This window comes from Thunnus maccoyii, chromosome 3 (genome assembly GCF_910596095.1).
Source record: "Thunnus maccoyii chromosome 3, fThuMac1.1, whole genome shotgun sequence".
NCBI lineage: Eukaryota > Metazoa > Chordata > Actinopteri > Scombriformes > Scombridae > Thunnus > Thunnus maccoyii.
In genome coordinates, this window is record NC_056535.1 from 19,060,969 (window position 1) to 19,078,908 (window position 17,940).

Here is a 17,940-nt window from a genome sequence, read left to right on the forward strand (position 1 = left end):
ATCCATGAACTGTCCTGACATTGTAATTACCTCCCAATGGCTAGTCCATTTCTCTGTTATTCACAACAGAAATCCACAAATGTGCACAAACCTATTATACATTCACACAGGACACAGCTAGGACAGAGATTCACTGACAAAAGTAGTCTGAGTCACCGGATGTAGACTATGGGTATAAGTCTGCCATTAGCCACCTATTTCAGGCAGCATTCTCCTCCCCTTCTGGTATCTTCATCTTACTGTTTTGAAAATCCCAGTCGCTACATGAAACAACAATAACAATAACCTCTGAGCCAGCAATCTACATGCAGAAATTGGCAAGTTACGTTTGTTTTGTTTTAAATCAGTAAAAGTCATATAACATTGTCAACATACGCCTTTTACTGTTTAATGTGGTGTTTTCTTTTGCAAGGATTTAGCTATATTAATGCCAGGGCTCAAACCCCCCCCCCCCCCCCCCCCACTATTTTGCAAGGGCAGAGTTGCTGCATCCTGGGCTTAGCACTGCTGAGTTTGATTGGTTTAAAGAAATACAAACAAGCCAGAGTGTATTTTCCCCCCATTGCAGAATGACAGTGGGTGCGGCCAGACCATTCTCCAGCACTGGCAGAGCACTGTGGAGACAAGTCTGGCTACGCAAGACTATGACAAAAGTAACAATTAAAAAGGAACAGTTAGCCAATAGTGAAATGTTACTTTAATTTTTTCTAGAAGTGCTAGTAGAAGTAGTCGCATTAACAGTAGTTGTGTGTAATATTTTCACTTACTGACAAGTATATGTTCATATGCAAATCGACAAGAAGCATTTGCATATGTAGGTAAGGCAAAGCAAAAATATGAAACCACGTAACAGAATGCTAACCTCTATCAAGTCCTCATAAAGTCCAGAGTTCACCATTAATTTCATTACCAACAGTACTCTTGGTAGACGATACAGTGGAACAGTTGTGTAGCCAAAGTTTGGATGATGGTGATTGTTAAAAGGTTAGATCACAGGGTCTCCACTCCATTTAACAGACTTTCCTCAGACCATCCTCTTGGTGCATGAACAGTCTGAAGTGATAACAGCTAAAAACTGCAAGTTCACCTCAATCCAGCCATTAGTCTGAGATATGTTGGTAACAGACTAAATCAGGGAACAAGAGGCCATCCTTCTTAACCTTCTTGGGGGAGGTAAACATCATCTTTCCCTTTTGCACCTGTGCACTTTGACCTGGACTAAACAGACATGTATTCACTCCAGAGGTGACAAATTGGCTGTACATAGAAGCCTTTATCTGCACAGCTAAACCTTTATCTGTTGCTTATTCACATAGTTTCACAGTCATCCTTTGCTTGTATTTTTACAGCTTGAAAGTGGGTGTGTGTGCATATGTGGGTACATGTGTCAGTCAGTAGATGCAGCAAGGAAAGAGGGTGGAAGAAATTAAAGCCGGAGGCGGCAGAGAGAGAAACAGGGCAGGTTTTTTAGCCCTAGGTACCCCAAAACCACTAATTAGGCCACAAATCACAGGATAGCACATGACCACATCCCCAGATGAGTGTTGAAGCTAAGCACAGCGAGAAGCCATTTTAAATCCAACCTTAACTCAGTCTGTGTCTCAACCTCCCTACTACCTCTATAGCATCCACATGCAAACCCCTGCTCAGAATTGAGATGCGAACAGCATTAGGAAAGATAGATGAGGAGGAAAATTAAAGAATAAAAGGGAGGAGGGAGCTCACGTAGAGGAACAGAAAATTGATTCCAGAAGAGAGGTGAACGCTGGTCTGTTAAATTCATTTCATAATTAAAGTTGCTGTAGGCAGGTGTCCACTATGCGGTAAAAATACAAAATAATAGTTCTCTAAAAACGAACACTCACTTTCCCTTCCCCTGAAGTTCTTTTGTCACATTTCTACCACTCTTTCCTCAAACGGACACATTCACTAAGAAATCCAGCTTACTGTTAGTGACAACTAAATAAAAGGACGTTGCTGATGTTTCCAAAGCAATTCATGGCTGAAATAGCGGAGGTGTGTGCAGAGAAGAAGTTGTCCTTTGACCTCTAGCTTCAAAAAAAGATTCCCACTACTGCTCGTGGCTAAAAAAATGTACATATTTTTTAAAGAGAAAGCAATGGCTCTATTTACATTTCAGAAAACTGGATACAGCACACTCAAAATATCAAAAAACATTAGAATTATTTTAGCACAGTTCTGTAACAAATCCAGTCTGCTGTTGCTCTGAATGAAAAGCAGTATTGTAGTGGTAGTGATGCATGTGTGACCACAGTTTCATTTTCAGCTTTCAGCTTTAAAAATCTGACAATATTAAGTGAAAACCAGTGAGGATGTTTGCATATAACACAAAAAGGTTTAGACTGTCACATTTTAGATTGCAAAGAACAGCTTCTACCCCAATAATTTCATGATATATCTGCATTATTTATTAGCCCTTGCAGGTATATGAGCTCCCACTTAAATGAGTCATGAGACTCTAAAAGACAAAGGATGACAGGCCGGAGTGATCTTCCTTCTACCTGCTACTATAAGACTATAATGCAGGTTCAAGTTAAATTAATGTATTTAAGATTTCAGAAAGATAATGGTGCATGTTGTTTTTTTATGGTGGAAATGTATGGGCTATACTCACTTTACAATTTACAATAATAATTGTAATTGATAAACCAAATTATAGACCCTACATTTACCAAATTACAGAAATATATTTTGATTACAGACAGTCTTTTTTTTAAGTAACTTTAAATCAAACCATGTAAGCCAGCCCACAGACACCATTAGCCCACAAAGTAACACAGAACAAACACAGGCCTGAACCACTTTGAGCTATTGCCCCCTCTAAGCTCAGCTCACCCCCTTAGTAGCCATTACTCTTCTATGTTGCGGTTATTCTGCAAGCTAAGCAGGGACAACGATGACCACATGTTTACACAGCAAGGATCCTTATAATTTAGAATCCAGACAGGAATCAATAGTTAGCAGTGTAATTCAGTGAACTAGAGATAGTAGCACAGAATAAACGATCTAACAAGCCTAGGAATGTCAGTTATCTAGGAGTAATGCAGTACTAAATACCATCAATTGCTTCCATACAGTTACAATTCAGTGGCTAAGGCTTAAATACCTTGCAGCATTTCAACATATGATAATCAGTCAAACATTGTTTTATAATTCAAGCAAAGTATTGTGCATCTTTCAACACTGTGCCATTGTTCCACTATTAAGGCCTCGCCCCCAACAATTAACTCCTCACCTCTGAGGGGATATGTACTCCTTACAAAGTAAGTCATCATGATTATGAGTTTAAAAATTTGCTGAGCTGCTAGCTAGCTCATTCCAGCTCATCACCATAACCACATTAGAGAGGAAAACCTGTGGGCTGGCAATCTCACACTTCCTCAATATTGCATTCCCAGCAGGCCAAGCATGTCTACATCTATTAGGTTGGACCTGAGCCACCAACTAGGCCTAATGTCTTGCCACAAGGCACAGCGATGCCATGTGACACCTGAAATGAAATTAATTAGGTTTACACAACAAACCTGTCTGCCCAACACATCAATCTGGGCTAAACAGGAAAAACAGAAAATTTGGCTGTATTTATCATATTTGCAGTGCACTGGGCCCTGACTTTATGTATCCTTGTGGCACTGACCCAAAATACTGTTCTGTTATCTGGTCATGCCAATGTGACAGTACTAACAATCAACTCCAACAAAAACTCACTGATACAGTATTATCTCAGGGCTTGGGAATCCTTAATTTATTTCTGTCCTTAATATATTTACCTCATCTCGAGAAAGGAAACAGATTGTCAGAGGCAGTGGGAAGTAAGATGATTTGGAGCTCAATTCTGCTAAATTGGTTGCTGCCAGCATGATACATCATGGAGAATTAAGATGCCTCTCCCCAAGCACAGAACTTCGGCAGCCATATTGGCACATCTGTCAAGGGCCCACCCCTGACAGAGACAAATGGACCAATTCTGGCAGACGAAGGCTGATCCAAACTGCTAGCAATAACCAAGATGAATAATGAGTCAGCTTAGGCCCCAGCAAAATTCATTTTTAATAATTAGTGTTCCTGCACCTCTCATTTTCTCAGAAAATAAGTATAGGTACAACTACAGGTTGATACAACACATCAACAAGGCTGGAGGAATATAGATGATGTTGTGTTAAGCTTCCATCATCGCAGAGAATGGCTGCGACTATAAATGCGTAGTGTAAGACAGATGAATCTCCCTCTGCTCTCTCAGGAGGAGGAAATCAATCAAGTCCAGAAAGCACCGTGGCTACGGGAAGAGGCAGGGAATGTGTCAGGATGAGCACAACAAAGTTCAAAAGGTCTTCATGGTTTCACATTACTGTAAACAGGGTGCAAAATCAACTTTTTTGCCTTCCGGTCAAATGGCTAGTGAATGTTCAAATTTTACCAGCCACTCAATAGATGACCATTGTTTTTTTGGCTGGTGAATGGAGCAAAACAACCAGCCACCTGCATATTTTACCATCATTTGGCTGGTGACTGGCACTAATTTCGTGCCCTGACTGTAAATGAACACATTTCCTGTAGTCAAACTAAAGGGAAAAGGAGAAATAACACTAAAATGAAACATATACCAGAGTATTATTTGATGCCCGTAGCACATACTGGACGCTCCATACATAGAGTAATCAAGGCACAGTAGCTAGGATATTGATCAGGAGATTGGAGGGAGTGAATGTGATCAAATATGCTGCTTTCTTGGAGAGTCGATGCATGTCAGCACTGCAAAATAGAATAGCTGACACATATCAACTCGCAATGACATTTGTCAAGATGCTGCCAATGTGCAGGCTTACATAGAGAAAAATGGTTGCAGGTGTTTTGACACTCGTCATAACCTGCCAGTGTGTGTTGCTGGTTAGTCCTGGAAAAGAGTGGCTTCAAGTGGTGTAAGAGAAAACAATAGTTCACAATTTATACTTCCTGTATCTGTGTGGCCTCGAAGGTCTGTCTGCCGCAAATTTTGGTCATCTGCCCATGTCCGTGAGGGTCCACACGGACCATACGCACCAACAAACGTGCGAACATGTCCATATATGCAAACACCTAATATAGTGTAAACAGAGCCAGCTGATGTGTCTTGTTTCTATCTGGCCCTTATGGGATAGTTGAGAGGACTAACTAAATGTAGCAACGATGACAGTTAACTTAAGGGGCTTCCAAATTGTGACTTTGCAAAACAGTACAGAAACAATGTCTTGAAGCCATAAGAAAAATACATTTGTTTGTTAGGTTCTGGTTGATATGATTGAGAATGACACATTAGACACAACAACATCTAGAGTCCCTTTGGGGATAAGTCTAAGTAAATAAAATGAAACAAAAATAATCCCCCCATGGGTATAGATAGAACAGGGAAACTTATTACTTAAAGGCTTAAATAGATAGTCTAGCAGGTGGAGGCTAGGGAGATAGAGGCCAAGCTTTACCAACCAGCAGACTGAGTGCAGCAGTTAGTGTAGCAAGAATCAATGCAAGGCTGGTCATTTGAATAGACTGCAATTTTAGAATGGATTGTGGTTGGCGTGCATGGCGATCAGATGGCAGATGTAACACGTGACATGTCCTCCATCGACTAACATGATGATTCTGTTCAAAGGACCTGTTTTTATTTAGAGAATGGGCAACATGTAAAAAAATATCACAACAGAGGCCCTAGACTGACATCAATCTCAGTCAGTTTGTTTGGAAAATCACATGACAAATTGTCTAGTTGATGTTAATGTCAATTATATTGACAAGTAAAAATGAACTTATGTTTTTCATGCTGTAATTTTACTGTCTTGGTCTATTCTGTACACACAGCATCTATTGCATGTTTGGCCATCCATTTTTTTCCCCGATTAAGAGGGGTTTTTTTTCTTTTTTTTGGGAGGGGGGGGGGTCTCTTATTCAAATCGAGAGTCTAAGAATGGAGGATGTTGTATTGCTGTACAAAGTGTAAAGCCCCCTGAGGCAAATTTGCGATTTGTGATATTGGGCTGAACAAATGAAAATCGACTTGACACAACTATTCTGGTAGAAATTGGATTTAGCATTTGCTTTGTTATGTTAATTTGGACAACCTGATTCATGATATCAAACAAATCCCATGATAGCTTTAATATCCAGTATTTGGCTGTCTCGAAACAATCAGGAGCAAAACATTATTATTTACAATAAAGTGGATTTCATCAAGACTGATAGACATTTTTACATTAAATTACTGTAGTTGTTTTTTAACTTGTTTTTTCTTCTTGTGGATGAAGGGAAGAGTAGCTGTTAAGCTGGTGATTGCTAATGGGAATCCCAAGAAATAAACAAATCAGTGGAAGCATAGCAATATCTCTGGTGCTCTTATAAAAATTCCCTTTATCTTCCTTATCAGACAAATTCAGAAGAAAACATACTTTCAGCTGGTTATCTTCATCCCTGAGGAGTATTTCCCTGGATCCCAGTATAGAATGCCTCATACTTTACCCTTCATGCAAACCCCTTGTACGGCCGTGTAGTCAGGGAGCTTTGCTTTAAAGTCAAGTGCTTCTCGTACATGGAGGTCTACCGAGAGCAATCCTCCTCTCGATTCATTACCTCCAGGAGGCAGAGCTCCTTCTGTCGGGCACCATGACAACATGGCATTGCTCTTTTCCCTCAAGTCTTTTTAGGGGGGGGGTGTCAAGCCGCAAGAGACAAAGTGCACTGCCTTCACAAGCATCCAGCCAATTTAAGTTTATATGAATCATAGGGTTTAACATGTCAAACCCGACTAACCAATCTGAAAGGCACAGTCACATTTTGATATTGACCCAGAAACTCTGCTTTGAAATCATGTGGTCGACTTGTTAACATAGCTACAAAGATTTATGTTAACATAAACTGTACTGCTGCAGAATTATTTTTGATTGACAAGTTGATCTTAAAAGCTGGGAATACCTAATAAAGGCATTTTTAGCTACACATTTTAACCAAAAAATGAAGAGAAAAATATGATAGATTTAAAGTAGTGAAAAAAAAACATGAGAAGCCAAAGAAAGTGCGTGCTGCAGTAGAATTGAGGGTTAATTCAAAGGCAAAACAAACAGCACTGGCAATCGAGAACAGTGAGTTACCTAATATTGTTTTGTATCCTCTGAAGTACTAATTAAGTTGGATCAACATAGCAATTGATTGAAAATGACACTTCATTCACTTCATTATGTGAGACATGAGTGGAAAGATTGCTAATGATCACCGGCAACCTCAGTGAAGTGGAATAAAACAGTCAGGCTGAGGGGAAATATAATCCACGAGTATCACACAATAACAGGCTCTCGCAGTGGCTGCAACAGCTCGTCAAAGTGGCTTCAATCCAAACATCCATGACTGCTGCTCTACAAAACAGACAGCGGGAGCTTTATGCATATGAAGCGTTGTGCTCAGAGTAATGTATAAATGAGATGCAGTGCTTTAATAAATAGCTTTATTTTAATCATTTGTGGAGGTAGGCTACCATGTCATCTGAACAAGTGGGCTACATAAGTGTGGCATTATGCTCTTTATACCATTTTTCAAATGTTTTTTTAACCAAAATCATAAATTCTTATAGTGAGCACAGCAGGAACATAAATCTTTTCACTGAGCATAATTGCTTCATACCAGTCAGGAATGACATGCAAGTTGATTAAGGGGCCTGACAAAATCTCATAATATAGTGAAAAATGAATATTTCTTTGCCTTTTGTTTTTTCTAAATTATTCTACACACTGTTAGAGGAGATCAAGCGTAATGCTACAGCAAATGCACATTAACGTACTCCAACTGTTGTGCTGTAATTAAACTAGAACAATAAATCAAGAGTGCACAATCAAAAGCAAACTACTGCCTATATTGGCCAAAACATAAAACTACTGATAAAAAGAAAGCCAGAGAAACCAACAGAGAAGATTTGAAAACCTGCAGAGATATAAAAAGGGGAAAAATGATGCATAGCTCTGTTCCTGTGGGAGTCATGGTGAGTATGATATCATCCCTCTTATGAAAAATGCCTCCATGCACACATACGCAGCACGCCTTAAATAACTTTTAATCAAATTTCAGGGTGTGGGTTTCGAGGCTTCTTACATTGGAGGTTCATAACCAAAGCACACAGGAAGGTGACATGTCTTGGAATGATAAGGGCTCTCATTGCAATGGCTGCCTCATTCTTTGAAGCGTTGGACTAATGTGTAAAATACAAGGTCTTAGCACTCTCTCTTATCATGAAATGTATGTAATGTATTTTGACACCGATAGCATTAATATCATTATGTAATGTGAAAAAATAAAACCATTATGTTATATATTTATTACCAAATGTCCAAAGTAATAAACTGTATGAAACAATCAATTGGAGAAAATGTTAATGTAATTAATAATTTCCCATTGTTATTTCAACATACAGTTTACATTTAAGCTTATACAAATGAAACTTCTGACCAGAACAATTACTTGAAAATAAATTAAGAATTTAAGAGACTTTCTTCATTGTTTCTAAATGCATTATATTTGCTATTGCTCCAGTTTCTGAGACTAATATTGTTCTACATTCTTCAAACAGCTCTCGTCCAGAGACGTCTGTAGAAACAAAGGGTCCTGTGCTCCTTCATATGTTATGTACATATGTCTAGCTCATAGAGCTGAAGTCGGTCTTGTAACAGTACCTTCCAGCTTCAGACTAACCCGACTGTGTGCATTTCTTTTACACTCACTTGCACAGAGCAAATGCCCTTAATAACCATTTAGCTGCTAAGGCACGCTTGTCTGTCCCCCATTCACAGCCTTAGCCACTAATTACCTTTCCAAAGCAATGGACATTGCTGTGTTCCCTCAATGCTTCCCTTTTTCTCAGTACAATCAGCCAGCTGCCTTGACTGGTAGGAATAAGTGCTCTGTACGGGTCTGAAATCAATGTTCAAAACCAACCCGTGTCACCAGCTTCTTAGAAAAACCTGACCCTAACTGAATGTTTGTTCATTTTTTATCTGTCATCCCCATATGAAATGTTTCAAAAACATAAAGAGGTTCAGTCATCCCTCAATTAACAGCCTGCATCTTACTTAGCATGCATACAACTGTATGTGCATTACAACAAAGCAGAATAGCTTCCCAAATTGGTTACCAAATATAGGCATTAAAACAGTCTGCCTCTAAGACTGTTTACATAAAGATAAATAACACTGAATAGAAAACATATGGTCCTAAATGTCCAATGTCTTCTTTACAGAAAGAGGCAGAACTCAATGTGACTCTTCAGACAACATCAAGTCCTGAGGGATTGGTTTTGGTCTCTCCAAGCAACGCAATGGATATGATTATTTGAACAAAGATCAATGATCTGCACATGACCACAGCTGAAAAACAAAGAGTACAACTGCATGATAAAGATGGATAGGAATGTAATGCTGCTACAACAATACAGGATTTCCTGTGCAGAGGCAGGCAGAGGCAGGCCACCTCCACCTCTGCTAACTTCATAAAAGATTAATACAATTTACGACATCATAAAACATTAACTTTTAGAGAGGAGATGCACGGTTTCACACAGTAAATGTCATCATATCTCATGAGCTTCACTATTGTTTAGGCTGTCATCTACCATCTAAGTTGATAATACCACCTCCACTCAGCACTACACTACATGGGGTTCTAACCCATTTTGAGTGATTGGATATATGTTAAAAAATCCTAAAGCGTACTACTTTGACTAACAAATACAATCTAGTAATGTGGGTGCTACTCACCTGACTGATATTTCTGATACAAGTCTAAACAAAAAGCCAACAGTGCTGCTATAATCACAAATGTTCTAATAAAAGAGCTAAAAAACTCGAAGCTGATGATCAGATAAGATCAGATAAGTTACATTTTAGGGAAATTAATATATTGTGATTAAAGAAGACTATTTTGAAGGTTTCAGTTCTTTGAGGCATCCAGAAATCAAGTGATTAGGATTCTCCTTAATGTGCTCCACACACCTTGTAGATAGCGAAAAAGCAATCATGCCTGGATAGTCAAAGCAGACACACTTTCACTGCCTCTGCTAGACAACTGGGAGAGACGAAGATCAGTATCAGAAGTGACATGAATACCAAACAAACTTGAGCCAAAAGTAAGCAGAGTTCTTTTTTTTGCTGTTATTTGCACCATTTTCTTGTCCAAAAACCATGGGATTCTGAGCTCGCAAGCGCAATATTGAAGACAAAATATCTCCTTGGTGTAATATTACTTAGAGATTGTGATGCTCTCTGAGAGCAGAGGGACGAAGTTAGTTATTTGCTAGGTGGTGTTTTTGAACCTTGGAACCTGTAAATACATTTTTACTGGCTGTTTTACTGCCTGGACCTTTCCAGTGCGGTGCCCTTGATCAAAGCGCATAACCCCTATTTCCCACCGGACCTGCTCAATGGTCAACGGAGGGCTGTGTTTGCACTGGGGTCTCAGGTGTACAGCTGAATATGAAGCTGTGCTCTGAAAGAACATATAGTCACCGGCCACTTTACTAGGAACACCTGTGCAATCTAATGCAATCCAATACAGCAGCTCTGCCATAAATTCTATATTTGCGAAGCTTATACATTTTCAATTTTTGTTGACATTGTCAGAAAGGTGATCTTTGTGGATGGTGGTGGTGTACTGGGGGGCATTATATTGAAAAGCGTTCCTAATATTTTGGCCCCCTCATGTATGTTAATAGAGTGGACAAAATATTAGGAACACCATTGTATAGGCATTGTATTGGATTGCATAAGATTGCACAGGTGTCCCTAATGAAGTGGCCGGTGAGTGTATGTACTTATCAGAACTGTTCTCTGCCAAAAAAGAAATGCATCTCCTGATCTGCATATACCTGCCTAAAAACGTTGAGTATGTATGTTCATATAGTGAGAGGATGCTTCATAAGTGCATAAATACTGTACAGCTGGTAGCATTGCAGTATGTTAAGAGTGTTAAAAGTAAAAATGTTAATTTACTGGATATATGCCTAATATATATTTATATATTAAATATATTTATATCCATGTTTTGCTAAATTTGTTTTTTTTTCCTTTACTTTCAGACTTTAAAAATAAACAACTTTCTAAAGCTTGTAACTCAGATGCTGCCCCTTCAAGATTTCACTGCAACATAATTTAAACATCAATTTGCCACTTTCACATGGAAAACACATCCAAATACACATATGCAAACACATATCACTTTGAGAATATTTACGAGCATAAAAAGTACCCGTAATGAATCATCCATTAGAGCTCACATCTGAGTGTTCACTTTGGGCTGCTGTATCTGTCCATCTTTCCAATTTGTTAAAAGATAGATGGCTGAGAAATTAGAGGAAGAGGCCAACAGAAATTCCCAGAAGCACTTAGTTGGGCATTAAAAGCATGTATATTAACAATAATGGGGGCAGGAATTAAAACAACTCTATCTAGCTAGGTTTTCACATGAAGGCCTACTGTTTGTCTGATACATATACTTCAGTTCAAATGAAAGTAGGTCTGCTGAAAATGTTACGTAAGTCCTAATCTTCTTCTGTTCCATGAGTGTGACTTACATATTTGAAACCATTTCTTGTCATAGAAGAGAAAGTTTGACTACTTAATTTGAGGTCTTTATTAAATTACATACACATGATTTGATCCTTAAGCAGTCCAGTTCACACAATTTACACACAAGAAATATTCTATGGAGTTGACTCATCCGTGGTTAATCACAACTGGCTTGAAGATACTCTGAATATAGACTCACTTTGCTGTATTTTAGTGTTTTTTTTATCTCCAGTGCATTGCCGTGATTGCAGTTATTAAGAGCAATGAAAACATACAGTGCAGGTATACTATTATATGAACAGTAAATATCTAATTTAATCTTCTGGCTACAGCAGTGTGGACGTAGAGTGTGAGGGGTTGCTGGCAAAATGCCACAAAAACAGGAGAATGATAGGCCAGACAAGAGCAGAGGTGAGTAAGTCAAAGAAATGCGTTTTCAAATCTCCTCCTACTGAGGGCTCTGGTCAGCGCACAAATAAGAGCTCACCTGAATAGGACCAGTAAGGGTCACCGGTTGCCCTCCTCTCCCTCATTGCACCCGTGTTCCCATGATGCCTGACTCCAGCATGGTGAGGTTGGCCACTCGATGCAACTGTGGGAAGAAGAGAGAGAGAATCAGAAAATCTACAGCCTGAGTGAATGAGAGGACGAGTTGGAGAGAGTTGTTTTTGTTTTTTAAACAACATGACATGACAAATATCACCGCAATTTATGAAATTATCTTTTTACATGTCTACAAATGTATAAGGCTGATGTCAAAAGTTTCAACACAAATTTTCTATGCAAGTGCAGGAAGAATACTGGGGCTTCTGTTCCATTTTGAACCTTGTCCAAACCTTAACCATGTGATGTAGTTGTTGCCATTCACAGATATTGTAAGAATAATGAATTCCCATTGAATTAAAAACTGGCATTAGAAATTCAGACACAAAATCCAAGGTTTTGGTTCATAAAACATGAACACAGTATTTGGTTTTCTAATTACGATCACTGAAGTCAACTCAAAGTAAAATGCTGATAAAATATTTGTCAGTGGTGCGGATAAACCCTGATGGGCACCATAAAGTACTTTCCCACCCTATTTTTCAACTATAATATTTTGTATTTTGTAATTTCATAAAGAGAAAGAAATTTTAATTAAACATAATATAAACAAAAACATTAGCTGCATTAACAGCAAAGACAAACCTCAGTTGATTTTCAATAAAACATTAATGTCAGACTTTTGGTTTCAGGTAAACTGCGTGTAAACTCCATGTTATATATAGGCTATTTTGGGATGGACAGCCTCACCATCTGTCCCATCTTGAGCAGACCCAGGATGGTCCAGGTGTAGCCTGTGTTCAGGCCACCTTCTGAGCCCTGCCTGTTGGTGGTTGTGATGATGGTGTGTGACATGTTGCCGGTAAATGAAACAGGTAAATTCATGTTTAAACAAGTTAAAAACTGCTGCAAACATACAGTTTTTATGGTATTTTCCAGTATGAATGTTCTCTTTGGCCAGTGGGTTGTAAATATAACACTTAAATAAATGCAATTTTGAAACTACTGCTATAGCTAACACTACTACTACTACTACTACTACTACTACTACTACTACTACTACTACTATACTATATTCTTGAAATTGTAGAATACAAAGTGACTCTTCAATTTAATAGAAACATTCAGTCAGAGCGTCTCAAATCTTCAAAACTGCAGTTTTGGCAGCTACTCCCAGCATGGACTGTAAACCCCCAGAGGTGACAGAGATTGAAACATATTTTAACAAGATAACGTTTGTCCAGTATCTTTAGTTCCCTTTACCCGCCTGGCAAGTCAACAGCTTCCTAAACTTCTGAGCCTTTGCAAACTAAACCACTGAAGACAAAAGCAACAGAAACAGCAGTGACTATGTGCACAAAGTAAAAATCCCTTGCTTTCAGCACCAGGTGCCATCATTTGACACAAAGCCTTAATGGGTGGTAATGACCATCACCATCAGGGATATGCGGAAAACAAGAGGCAGGCCCTATGATGCTTCCTGCTCTCTTACAGTTACCATCAATCAAATCCTTTACAGCAGCAGCTGGTCTGGCAAAAAAAATGTAAATGGACTGGCCAGTCAATATGTTTGTAATATATGTATGGATGTAATAATGTCCTAACAGCTTGCCTGCTAAGCTCCTGTGTGGAAACTGCTTTTAGTCAAATGCAGACAGCCTGTCTTTCCAAGAGCGTAGACCATCAGACCCATGTCTTCTGGGCACGAATTTAACTTCTAAGGGCAAATTGCCCAAAAGAAATCAAACATTGTCAACAGAATTACACCGAATGCTAGGGGCACAAATTGTCCTTAGGCACAGACACTCCCTAGAGCCTATTAAGTCCCAGGCATGCAATAATCAAACTCGGTGGGGAAAACATGCTCCACAACGGATGCAGCCTGTGCCAGCGAAGAAGAAAATGTCGAGCTGAAGCCATTGTCAATCAGGTGCATGAGCAAAACAAGAGTGTTTTGTGTTGCTTTAAGCAGTCAAAACCCACTGTGGCATTCAAAAGCTGGAGATGCTAATATTGGTTCCCCATTGCTAGAAGGATGCAAACAACTGGGCAAGGAGATTGTTTCTGTGTAAAGAAAATGGCAGGAAAAACTAAAACAGAACCAGAATTGACAATATGCCAGACCCAAAATGGAGGCAGAAATTACTGTTAAACTTGCTGTGATTCTCTTTTTAAATCCATTTGGATAATCCATGTTGTATTACTTAACTCAGGCTGCAACTATTGATTAATGACTAATGATTTCATTATTGACTGATCTATTATTTTCTCAATTAATTAAAAATGATTTTTTTTGTGGTTTGTAAAATGCCATTATATTGTGAAAAATGTCCATCCCAGAGCCCACGTTTACTTTTCTAAATATCTAGTTTTGTCCAACCAACAGTCCACAACTGAAAGATGATCGGTTTATCACAGAGGATAAACTGGGACTAATGAATGTTTGCCATTTTTTTTCCTCAAGAAACTCCTTAAAAGATTATTTGATTATCAAAATCGTTGCCTATTGATTTTCTGTCAATCAACTAATTGATTCATTGACTTATCGATGCAGCTCTAGGTTACACATCTCTCAGCAATGAGCAATTTTGACAAGCAAGTCTTCCCAACTAAACAACAAAATATGTTGTTTGCAATTGCCTTCCATAACGATGTAAGGCGTTTTCTGATCTGACGCCCCTTTATCGACACATGACAACATAATTTGTCAATTCTTTCAATTATTGTTACAAATAACCATTGCAAAAAATAAAAAAACGTGTTCTGATCTTACACAGTTATGACTGAGGTTTGCTTAGGATTAGGAAAAGATTGTGGTTTGGGTAAATATCACAGTTGAGGTTAGGGAACAATCGTTGCCATGGTTAAAAGAAACCAATGTTGACTGTCAATCTAGACATTCTTCCTCTGCAGACTTTGTAGCTCTATAACACCTGTAACACTATTTCCTCTTTTACTCGAGTCATAATTCCCACATCTGCTAGAAGGATTTGACACTTAAATATAAACATGACGTTGGAGGCATTTGCTGAAACATCTGATGCTGTCGACAACTGCATTTTAGCACGGCTATACAAATGCTATAAACTACTGTAGGATTATCTACCAAACAATATACAGATTATGCTTGTTTAATGGATTTTACCACAGTTTTCAAATCTCCATTTACAGTACGCATGTGACTGGATTTCCCTGCGGTTCATGAATTTTTGCATGCAGACCCAACGCTGTATCATGATACTGTAACCATGACAACCACTATATATCACACTTGTTAGGAGTCTTGTGAGGTTAAAGGTAAACTTAGTTCCAGGAGTCCATGGAGGTCTGCTATTATTCTAAGCCACCGTTTGACGATGAGTTGTCGTTGGCTTGATCAGCATTTCCACACATCAAACACACACACACACACACACACACACACCTCCAGCCACTTAAGACAAACTCAGCTCTTACTAATAGTTGCATCATTACTGGGGATTAATTAAACTAAGCACTACATCAAGTCTTTCCTTGCACTTAAAGTCAGCACATTACCGTCTCCAAAAATGGTATCCGCTGGAATAGTAGGAGCCACTTAGCCTACATATTGTTTTCCAAATCACATTCATTGTTTGCAGGGAGGTCACAGAGGCTACGTGGATAACGTCATAAATGATTGCTTTGTTATTATCAGATCAGTTCACTATTGAGAGGTTAAAATAATGTGTAAAACAGAGAGAGCTGGAGTCTCCGTGGCAGAGACTAGGAGCATATTTGAAAGCAGGTTGTGAAACAGGAGGGCTGCACTGTCTTTGATCAGAGAGCATAGGAGACAGCACCATGTCAACAGTTTACACTCATCCATGTCAGCCGTCCCCTGTGGGCAAAGGATTAAAGCCACAGCATCTCTGATAGAGCAGAGCAGACAACACAGTCGGTGTTGGGCCTGAAGGAGACTGAGTAGAGCCGCACTGCACTCAAATAATGTTCATGACTCTTAAATCTAAAAAAAACAAGTGAATTCAAATCATGCAGGTTAGCTACTAGTTTAAATGAGTCATCACATAGATAGTTTGGCCTAAAAAATCATTTTACATTCAGACATTGTGAAACTTTGCCTTTTTTTTTTTTTTTTTTTACATGTGAGTATTTTTAGGAAGTTCTGAGGAAATAAAACACAAAACCCCAACAGAACAACACCTTCTGTAATGTCTAGACACACAAAATGATTTTCCGTTTTTCATTGCCCTGAGGGCAGTTAAATCATCTACACCACCATTAAGCCCTGCTATTTGTTCCATAATATCACACTCAACAACAAGCCAAGAACCCCTGAGAGCCCTTGAAAAACAGCAGCCTAACAACAACCACAGGAGCATTTAACTTGCATTAGTCATTGGGGGCTGGAGTTAAAATATCAATCTCATCTCCAGCGTTAGCATCAGGTTTGTGAAGGACAGCCCGGCCGGCACGTCCACGAGACGTCACGGATTATTTGGGGATGGATTAAAGAGTTACAAGGTCCGTGTAGTGTGGTTAAACAAAGAGTGGAGGCAGAGTGATGGTGAGAAAGTGAATTTACTTTCCACAAGTAAAATGCAATATGTATGTGTGTGCTTTCATTTAGTTATATTAAAGCAAATACTCTCAAATCCAATGCAGTGCAACGCCTGCAATTTCTAGGGATGGTAGTTTTCTGTTTTGTTGAGGGTTTTTTTCCAGATTGAACACTAATAATGCACTTGATTGCAGATCAATCAATCATATGTGGCAGAAATACTATAAATAAATAATAAAAGGAAATATGTTTAAATCAACCTTATCATTCTGTAATACAAAATACATAATAATAATAATAATAATACACAATCAACATCAATATTCTTTCCACTAAAACACCATCAGCCTATTATTAACATAAACAGTGATAAAACTTTTGATTCAACTCACAAATGTGATTTGTTGCAAATGAACTCACTGTATAGAAACAGTGCATCATATCTCAATAGGTAGCTATTAACATATAAAGCTGGCTTAAGAAAAAAAAAACAAACACTAGAAATAAAACACAAAGCCTAAATATCGTGTGTCCTGTCACTATTTTACCTGTCAGCCAGAAAAAAAACAACCCACACATATGTGAAGAATAAAACACTAACTTCCCCGAAGAGTTTGCACTTTATCCACCAGGGTGTTTTGGCTCATCACCTTCACATGCCTAATGAACACGATGTGTTGAATTGTGTGGTTGAATAAAGTGGGATCTTTTTCCGGCACGTCAGTCAGTCAGTGCTGTTATCCTTCACATTCTCCTCCAGCGTTGGCCTGCTTTACATTCATACAGTTACATACACACCTCGACAGGGAGGGAAGCTTATTCATTTCACCCATCTCTACTTTCTCAGCTATTCCTTTAATTAGAGGGAGAGAGAAGGCATATCATTAAATTTACTAATTAGACAAACTACAGTCTAAACAACTTTTACATTATTCTGTCTGAATTCTTACTAAACAGAAGTGAGCTGTTTTTCATAGCCATCCTGAGTGCGTAAAGGGCAGGTTCTTGATGCAAAATTGCTATGTATATGAGGAACAAATGTGCATTCTGAGAGAGACAGCTGCTGTCTGTGCAATCTCATCTGCAATCCATTGAGTCAACTGTCAAAGGAAAGGACATCTGCTCAGTTCTATGTTTCACTAAAACGTACCTTTATGACAAACGCACACATATTTCCAATGTACTTATTTCATTTCCAGTCTATTCACACTCTGTAAGGCTTTTCACGGTTACCCTCTATTACGAGACAAGTCACAGATGTAA

At 38.7% G+C, this 17,940-nt stretch overlaps 1 protein-coding gene across 1 annotated transcript in view; it reads right to left on the bottom strand.

The window, feature by feature from the left end:
* ca16b (carbonic anhydrase XVI b) overlaps positions 1 to 17,940 on the bottom strand; it is a 110,167-nt gene that overhangs the window by 72,759 nt on the left and 19,468 nt on the right. The window contains exon 2 of the mRNA XM_042405870.1: positions 12,082 to 12,186. Within this exon, the coding sequence (XP_042261804.1) occupies positions 12,082 to 12,186 (105 nt within the window). The remainder of the gene's footprint in view (positions 1 to 12,081; positions 12,187 to 17,940) is intronic.